The 9,300-nt window shown below is 56.4% G+C and overlaps 1 protein-coding gene across 1 annotated transcript; it reads right to left on the reverse strand.

The window, feature by feature from the left end:
* Positions 1-6,725: 6,725 nt before the first annotated feature.
* On the reverse strand, positions 6,726-8,410 carry CDK5R2 (cyclin dependent kinase 5 regulatory subunit 2). Its single transcript, XM_045854772.1, has one exon. It carries the CDS (start codon positions 8,366-8,368, stop codon positions 7,259-7,261), a length of 1,110 nt encoding a protein of 369 aa, XP_045710728.1. The 5' UTR covers positions 8,369-8,410; the 3' UTR covers positions 6,726-7,258.
* Positions 8,411-9,300: the final 890 nt, after the last annotated feature.

Genomic DNA, 9,300 nt, shown 5'->3' on the forward strand with positions numbered 1-9,300 from the left:
CTCAATCCACTGAGCCACACCAGCCAGGGCTGATATTTCTTTTCTTTTTTTTAGGCAGTCATCAGTACCATCACCATAATTAAAATGATCATCAACTAGAAAACTCGGGAAAGTACTAAGAAGGGAGTAAAACTGGTAATTTAAAATCCTACCATGTAGGGAGTGTGGGGAAGCAGAAGAGGGTGAAAGGGGCCAAATATATGGTAACAGAAGCAAACTTGACTTTGGCTGGTGAACACACTATGCAACATACAGATGATGTAATATAGAGCTGCATACTCGAAACTTACATGTAATCTATATAATGATCTTATTAACCAATGTCACCCTAGTAAATTAATAAACAATTTTAAATTAAACATTAAATTTCGCCACTTAGAGAGAATATATTTTTTTAAAACATCCTAAAAGTTTCTACTGCTGCACATGTGTGCCCAGGTGCATGCACACGCACACACTGTATGTATATACTGACTGCCTCCTGTGTGTCCAGCACTATGCTAGGTGCAAGGAATCTAGCAGTGAACAAGACAGACCTTTCTCAAGTGGGGACGAGTGCTACGGAGAAATAAATCAGGAGTGTGTGACGGTGACTGGGGCAGGCTGAGATGATGAGCTCACCAGGGAGAGGTGACTATGAAGTCGAGGTCTGAATGACAAGAAGAGGACAGCTATTTAAAGATCTCTCTCTCTCTCTCTCTCTCTCTCTCTCTCTCTCTCTCTCTCACATGTTATATTGTTTCAAACCCATTATTTTCACTCCATCATGGTCATTTTTCATGCCAATAAATATAGACTGATGCATAATTTTAATGGTCCATAATATCCCAATGAATACTGATTTGTCACAATGTACTTAATCTCCTACTGATGAATCTAATTCTTTATCATTATAAACAATGTTACGATAGGCATCCTGGTGTCGGGTCTTCCCCCATTTACCTTCTTAGGGCAAATTTCTGACAATGTGGTAGCTGGGTCGAAGAGAAGGCTGCCTTCCATATTTTGATCCACAGCCGAGTTACTGTCCAGACAGGCTGAACAAATGTGCATGTCTACAAAGAGGGTGAGGACGCGCACATTTCCCCAAGTTTTTATCATGGTTTCAATTTTCCACTTTTGTAATCTTTGTCAGCATAAGAGATTCAATATCCCATTGCTGTTTTGACTTGAATGTCTATGGTCAGCAATGAAGTATACTTCTATGTGTTTATTCATTGTTTACATTTTTGTGTGAATTGCCTCTTTACAAGAAGTTTGAATTACCTGTGGAAAATATATTGTGTTGCAAATATGTGCTGTCAGCTTGTTTGTCTCTCAATCTCGCATGTGGTTGTTCTTTTTCTCTCTCTAACATTCAAAAGCTTAAATGGAGTCAGATGAATCCATCTTTTCCTTTAAGGTCTCTCTGTCTCTGGAAAGATGTTCTCCATACAAATCAAGCTGCAATAGTAACAATACTAATAAATAACTCATATTTTCTCCACCTAATATTTGACTATACAGTCATATGTTAATGACTATTTTCTAGTTTGGCAAACAACACACTCACGCATTTTTTTATTTAAAAAATTAAACTCCTCATAGTGACCCAATGCCAAGGTGAACTGTGTCCTTGAACCATTGCCTCTGCCCATGGGCTGCAGGCATTGAAGTGAGTTACACAGTGGAAAAAAAAATAATTAAACTCCACAGATAAGGTGAAAGTCCCTCAGACATTAATCCCAGTTCATTCCCAGAAGTCACTTATTAAGAGTGATATATATCTTTCTAAAGCTTCTATTAAGCATACACTCATGTACACAAAGAGAAATTATAGTTTGGTTTGATTTGTTTTGCTTTTGCAGAAATGATGTTGTACTGTATGTACTGTTACGCAACTATTAATAATACAATGTGTTTTGGAGATCTTTCAGGTCCGTACATGCAGTCCAATTCACTCTTTTTAACGGAATGCTGACTGCAGTATTCAGTGATTTGGATGTATCAACATTTATTTAACCCCTAACCTACCACTGGATATTTAGGTTGATTCCAATTTATCTCTCTCCAAACAATAATACAATTTACAAAATATTTGTCATATCTCCTTGTGCGCATGTTGGAATTCCTGAGTAAACATGTATGTGTGTTTTCAAAATTTTAATAGATATGTTGAAATTGTCCCTTCTTCTAAGGCTTTTATAGCTCTTTATTTAATTTTTAAAATCAATTTGAAATCTATCTTGGGGTAAAGGATGAGGAAGAATTGACCTTTTCCTTAATATAAATGACTAGACTACCCAGTTGGAGCAAAACCATTAACTAACTAATCCATCTTTTCCCAATAGATTTGAAGTGGTGCCTTTATCATATATTAAATTCCCATGATTGCTGAAGATTAGCTTTGGGTTATCTATTTTGTTTCATGGGTATGTCTACTCCTGTACCAGTGCCATATATTTTAGCTACTTAGCTCTATAGCTCATTTTAATATCTGATAGGACAAGCCCTCCATCAACACACTTCTTTCTTAGGCTTTTCTTGATATTCTGTTTGTTTTTTTTTCTGGGATAACATAGAAATGATTTTTTAAAAGGAGTAGAATGGTAAAAGATTGTTAAGAAATACCTCTTTTCAGCCCTGGCTGGTGTGGCTCAGTGGATTGAGCGCTGGCCTGCAAACCAAAGGATGACCAGTTCAGTTCCCAGTCAGGCACATGCCTGGGTTTTGGGCCAGGTCCCCAGTAGGGGGCGCACATGGGCAACCACACATTGATGTCTCTCTTTCTTCTTTCCCTTCTCTCTAAAAATAATTTTTTTTTAAAAAATTTGTATTTATTTTTAGAGGGAAGGGAGGGAAATAGATAGATAGATAGATAGATAGATAGATAGGGAGAGAAACATCAATGTGCGGTTGCTGGGGGTTATGGCCTGCAACCCAGGCATGTACCCTGGCTGGGAATCGAACCTGCGACACTTTGGTTTGCAGCCCGCACTCAATCCACTGAGCTATGCCAGCCAGGTAAAAATAAATTTTTAAAAACTACCAAAAAAAGAAAGAAATACCTCTTTTCCTATTTATATTGTTTATCACCTCACCTTCCTTCTGACCCAGAGAGACTAATTTTATGATTTATGGGCTTTAAGCTAAATATTAATCACAGGAGACTATGACCAAGGGATATATAGAAATGAGAGGGGCAGAGTCTTAAGAGAAGGAAGGAGCAACTGTGGGCAATGTCTCCAATTAGAAAGAGAATTTGAGAGCAGGTCATTGCTGAAGAAATCGTGGGGAAAATCCAGGGGGAAGAAGATATTGAAAGCCCAAACTGGATTGGGGGCATTTTAAGTCAGAAACTAAGAGGTTAAACCTGAATCCTGAGAAAGGACAGGGGCGCCTGGAGTGAAAAATCAGCCAGCTGGTCCGCAGGTCCAGCAGAGAGACTGCCCCTGAAAACCCCATCCCCACCTTAAACTCAGACCGAAGGAACTTGAATCCTGAGACTTTGCCTTGCGGTCTATCTATTTTATACCCAGTCTCTCATCATGTGAACTAAAACAATTTTCCTACCCCTCATTTATATATCTAGCCTGGGTAGGTATAGATAGATGACTTTGTTGTAGGGTGTCCGGCAAGGTGCTGAGAGGCAAGGTTATGGTCTTAATAAAAGTCTTTAAAGTGTTAACCCCTGAGGCCACTCTCTGCAAATATCGTTTATGCTGTATAAAGGGGTCAGCAGTACCACTTAAAGTAGGGCCCATGAAGGTCAGGCGCCCATACCTAGCCAAAACTGCCCCTGTTGTAAAAATCTCCCGGAGATGCCCATCTGAATGCGCGAGGCACAGTCCCTGTGGGTAGAGGCCACAGGATGTCCCCGTGGATACTGCCAGATGCTCTGGTTGCTGGGCACCCAGCTTGGCAGGCAACGCAGTTACCATGACAATCCCCCCACCCCCAAACTCTACAATTTTTTGTTTCTCCCTACCCACTAAGTACCAAGGTATCCCCGGGACAGGCAATCATAGCTCTCAGGACAGGACGTCCTCTGGTCCAGGAAGAGGGGCGGGGAAAAAGGGGGTGGAGATGTGTATATGTTACAATGGAACGAATCTTCGTCAGTATGGATGTGTATGTACCTACTTCTGGGTTAAAAATGTGCTTTTTGTTGTATGTCAATGCATGTATCACGCAAGTGGTCGGATCCCTGTTTGCCCCTGTACTGGGAGAGTCACTCCCCGCCCCCCCCCCAAAGTGCTGAGTCATGGCTCCAGCCGGTTCCGGGCCCCCATTCTGCATCTCCCTTCCGTCCTCAGTCCACCGCGCACCCCTGTTGGGCTCTCTCTAGAGCTCTGGGTCCTCGTCGTCACCTCCTTCCTGAGCCTGGACTCGCTCTACCGAGGGTTACTTCAGGGCGGTGCACAGGAGGCCCTGCGCTCTGTTTCCAAAAACCTTCCTTGCACCTCACTTTGCCTTCTCAGAAATCAGTCCTGAGCCCTTCTCCGTACAGCCCCCTCCTCTCCTGCAAAGCGAGAGTCTGCTCGAGTTTGACCCAGGTGGCTAATCCCTCCGGGTCTGCGAGCCAATCCCCTTCCAGCCCTTCACCCCTAATCGGATCATGGCGGAGGGTCCCGCCTTGGGGCGCGGCAAGGAAAGTGAGCTTTGACTCTGCACGGGGAGTTTTCTCCTTCCAGGTGTGCGAGTGCCAGACCACCGGCTCCTGGGGCGGGGGGTGGGAGGTGTGGGTGCAGCACAGAGACGGCGTGCTCCGTCCGCGGGCCGGGGCAGTGTCTACAGCCCCCCACCCCGAGGGCAGGACGGCCGGGGGTGTCCGCAGGCTCGCTCGTCTCTGCCCCACGCACTTTAGGCTCTTCCAGCGCAGCTAACGCCGATCACGCCGTCTCGTTAACTAGTCCCCAACCAGGCAGACCTGGGTTGTTTTTCCAGCTGGAGAGGGGCGAGCGGAGAGGCGGCACGGCAGCGCGCGCGCCGTCTGGTTACTATGGCGACAGCCGCGGGGTGACCCCGGTGCTCCTCCCCCGCTCAGTCCAAACGGAGGGAGATGACGGCACCGCGCCGACTGCGCCAAATCCCAGCCAATGGGCGGCCGCTCCCGTCTCCCTCCCGCCGGCCCTCCCCCTCCCCCCGCCCCTCCCGGGAGCCGATTCACAAATCTGGACGGGGTTTCCGGCCGCAGGCCGGGGGGGCGGGGGCCGCGGCCGGGGCGGCCGGGGCGGCCGGGGCGGCGGCCCGGGCTCAGCCGAGGTCTGTCTCCCGGGAGGGCACGCGGAAGCCCGCGTTCCGGGGTCTCGGGCCAGACCCTGTAACTCGCCCCCGAGTAGATCACGCCCCGCTTCCAAATTTTGCAGAGGACCCGGCCGGAGGCCCAGTCCGCGGCTCCTCTAGCCCTTCCCGGCCCCCACCGGCCCCTCGCGCCCCCGCATGCCGGTCAGCACCACGGACAGCGGGCGCCGGCCTCGCTGGTGGTGCGGGACTCCGGGCGTCTCGCGGCGGCCAGGGCCGGAGACTCGGCGCCCCGCTCGAGACCAGCTTCCGCGGGCCCGGGAAGCCGCGCACGGGGCGCTGAGCCACGTGTCTGAGGAGGCAGGGAGGCCGCACAGGGACCTCGGGCTAAAGAGGTTGTTTCTCTTCTTCGGACCCCGGAGAACGGCTCCCACCTCCCGGGCGGCCTGGGCCCCGGGCGCCCTGGGACCGAGGGGCTCCCGAGGCGGCAGCCGGCGGCCGCGCAGCGGGGGAGGGGCGGGGGCGGCCTGCGCCGGGCGGCCGCCGGACTCGGGTCTGCCTGCACTCTCGCCGGGATGCGTGGCGGGGAGAGACGGAGGACGAAGAGGAAAGCGGCCATAACTGGCCAGTTCTGCCTCGATGGGCCGCCCTGTAAACGCAGGGGGGCGACTTCCTCGTCATTTAACCCAAAAGTGAGCCGGCCGTTAACGGCGCTGGGTCAGACACGGTGGAGGCGGGCGTGGGGGCGGCGGCGACCGAGACCGACAGAGCGACGGTTCTCGGGGCCTCGGCCTCCCCCTCGGGCCCCCTGCGGGCCTCCTGCGCCGCCTGGGACGGCTCCGCTCCCGCCCCGGCTCCCGCCCTCCCGGGACCCAAAGAAAAGCCGGCGCAAAACCATCTACAGGCGCTTCCAGCGCTTTATAGTTATGTCCCGGACAGACGGACAGACAGACAGTGCGGCCCGCGCCGTCGGCCCGCATCATTGGCACCTCGGATGCGGCACCGGGCCCAACCCAGCCCCCGGCGCCCTCCCCGGAGGAGTCCGGTCCGGCCTCAGGATCAGCACCTCAGACAGCTCCCGGCCCAACCCTCCCGCCCCCCGCCCTCCGGAAACCACCGAATAAATCGAATAAATTAAAAGGGGAGGAAACCGAAAACACCTAACGATAAGAAAGAGGGCGCCCCTCCCCCTGAAAAAGGAGAGTTTCTGTCTCTCCTCCTCCGTTCGCTGAGGCGCCGCCGCCGCCGCCGCCGCCGCCGGGGTGGACTCCTGGGTTTGAGTTCGCTCCCGAAGGTCGGCCTCCCGAAGTCGGCGTCCCTCGGCCCCGCCTCCCGGCATGCAACACGTTGGGAAGGCGGAGGGGGCGGTGGGGGTGGGGCGAAGGGCCCTCCCGTGTGGTTCCGAGTTCAGAACCAGCGTTTCTTTGGGTCTGGGGAGGAGGGTATGGGGGCACAGTCGGGGGAGGGGATGCAAGCTGACCTAGGCGGGGCGGGGGGGGCGGACGGGAAGGAAGGCGGTGGCACAGGCCAAAAGCGAAGGAAAGGAGAAGGAGCGGGGAGACGGAGACACCGGTGCGGAGAGAGAAACGGGGCCAAAGGGAGATGGGTAGGGGGTCCGACGGAGGCGGACACACACACACCCAAGGAAGGGCCAGGGGAGAGGCAGATGGGTGGGAGGGTGAAGATGCAGGGAGGAAGAGAGGAGATGGACCAAACCGAGGAAGACGGACTTACAGACACGCCCAGAAGGGAAGGAGCAGACCCGCGCAGAGCTGGAGAGACGGGGGCGTAGACAGAAAGGCTGAGGTAGGGGGTCCCTTCCCGCGCGCATCCCCCACTCCCACCCGACGCCCCGTCAATCCAGGCGCCTCGGCCTCTGGCTTCCAGGCCTCCACCTGCCCCTGCGGGGCAGGGGCGGCTCCTCCTCCCGCCGGAGTGCGGAGCAGCAGTGACGGCGGCGGCAGCTTGATGGTCCTGGGGGCTCCGAGCGTGTGTCAGGGGCTGGGGCGGGGGCAGGCTTGGCCTTTGGGTATCCCTAGCGGTCCAGGTTCATAGTCCAGTGCTTGGCTCCGGTCGCGCAGCTGTCCCTGGCGGCCGAGGAGGAGGCGGGGGCCGCGGGCGCGCCCGCACTGGGTGGACCCCCCGCGCCGGCGGCGGCCTCACCCTCATTCTTGAGGTCTTGAAAGACCTGCGTGAAGAAGTGGGGGTCGGCGTTGAGTCGCAGCATCTGCGGGCTGAGCCGCTGGATGAGGCGCAGGCAGCGCTGCCAGAAGCGCTCCTTGTCGGGCTCCACGAGGAAGGGCTTCAGAGGGTAGGAGATCTCGTTGCCCATGTAGGAGTAGGCGAGGTAGAGGCAGGTGAGGAAGGCGGCCTGCAGCTCGGCGGCCGACGCCAGCTCATCCCCGCGCAGCGACTCGCGGCACAGCAGGTACACGAACACCAGGTTGGCGGGCGTGATGAAGGCCTGGTCTTGCCAGCCCTGCAGCAGCAGCGAGCGGTCCACTCCGCGGAACCAGCCCACCAGCTCGCCCGGGCTCAGCTCCTTGAGGCGGTAGCAGCGTCGGCACACGAAGTCGCCCAGGCAGCGCAGCAGCTCGCCGGTGGACGCCTGCACGATGACCCGCCGGGGCGAGCCGCCAGGCACCGGCGGCGCCGCCTGCGGGGCTGGGGGCGGCGGCGGCGGCTTTCCCCCTCCCGAGCCTGGCGGCGGGGCGGCCGCGCTGCCCCCCGACGGCGGCTCGCAGGTGGCGGCGGCCGCGGGCACTGTGGGCACGGGCACGGCCAGGGGCTTGGTGGCGCCGCCGCCGTCGGGGGGATCCCGGCCCTTGCGGAGAAGGTTCTCGCGGTTGCGTTGCTGGACCAGGGGGTCGGGGCCAGTGGACGCTGGCTTGGGCGTCACCTTCTTGCTGCCTTTCTTCTTCTTGGCAGACGCTGCCACCAGGCGCTTCCAGGTGAGCGCGGAGATGAGCACGGATGGCCGTTTGAGCCGGCTCTCGCCTTTGCCGCCCTTGCCTACCGGCGGCGCCCCGTAGCCCCCTAGCGCCTCGTCCCCCGCGGGCGGCGCCTTCTTCTTCTCCTCGGGCAGCCCGCCGGGCCTCCGGCCCTTGGCCGAAGAGGCGGGGGAGAGAGACAGCACCGTGCCCATCCTGCAGAGAGCGGCCGGCGCCCGGGCCCCGGCGGGAACCGCGGGCGGCGCCGCTGCTGCCGCCGCCGCCGCCGCTGCTGCAGCCCCCGGGGACCCGGCAGTGGGGGGCCTAGCCCCGGCCCGGGCGCGGGGACGGGCGGGGGAAGCTGGCTGCTCGGCTGCTCCGCGGCGGCTGCTCCGACTCCGAGCTGCGCCAGCTGCAGCGTCAGCCCCACCCCTTGGGCCTCTTCTCTAGTCGCGCCGCGCCCCGCCCCGCGGAGCCAATCCCCGCCCGAGCTGCCCTCCTAAGCGGCAGCTCCTCTGACCAATAGAAACTCGCATGCCAAACCCAAGTCCCGCCCACCTCACCCTCTGTCGTCGGTCCTTTCCCTACACCGGCAAGGGGAAAAGGAGGAGGAAGTGACTGTGGTTCCTGGACCCCCGTGGGGTCTGGGCTGGGGAGGAGGGGCGGCTGCTCCCACTTCCCCATGCAGGTCCTAGGGCCCTGGGTCAGCTTGTTTTGATGCACTGGATCGAGGTAGAAGAGAAGCCGTGGGAGCATCCTTTCTCCCCTTTTGATTCTGTGTTGGGGGGCCGCATAGGCAGTGCGCGCCCTCGTCAGGGCTCCTTGGCTTCAGCTGGGTCGCACTGCACTGGCTCCTGCAATCAGGCTGCCTGACCTACTCCCTCTCAGCGCTTCTCCCCTCCCTTCCCTCCCCACGAGGCCGCCACGAGGGCTGCAGCAGGCGCATTTTCGCTCTGCCTGTGATGGGGTGCTGGCGGGGCCCGGGTTTTCCTGCAGATCACAATCCACCTCCTTGGGGACCCTTGCTCAGGGGACCGCAAGACACTCATATATATCCCTGAGGCCGCGTTTTCTGGCCTGGTTCTCTACAGTTGAGTTCTGTGGGGAGTTCTGGCCTGGGGTTCTGGTCCCTGGGTGGCGCCTCTTC

This window comes from Phyllostomus hastatus, unplaced genomic scaffold (genome assembly GCF_019186645.2).
Source record: "Phyllostomus hastatus isolate PE091 unplaced genomic scaffold, TTU_PhHast_1.1 phas_contig_137, whole genome shotgun sequence".
In the NCBI taxonomy this organism is placed as follows: domain Eukaryota; kingdom Metazoa; phylum Chordata; class Mammalia; order Chiroptera; family Phyllostomidae; genus Phyllostomus; species Phyllostomus hastatus.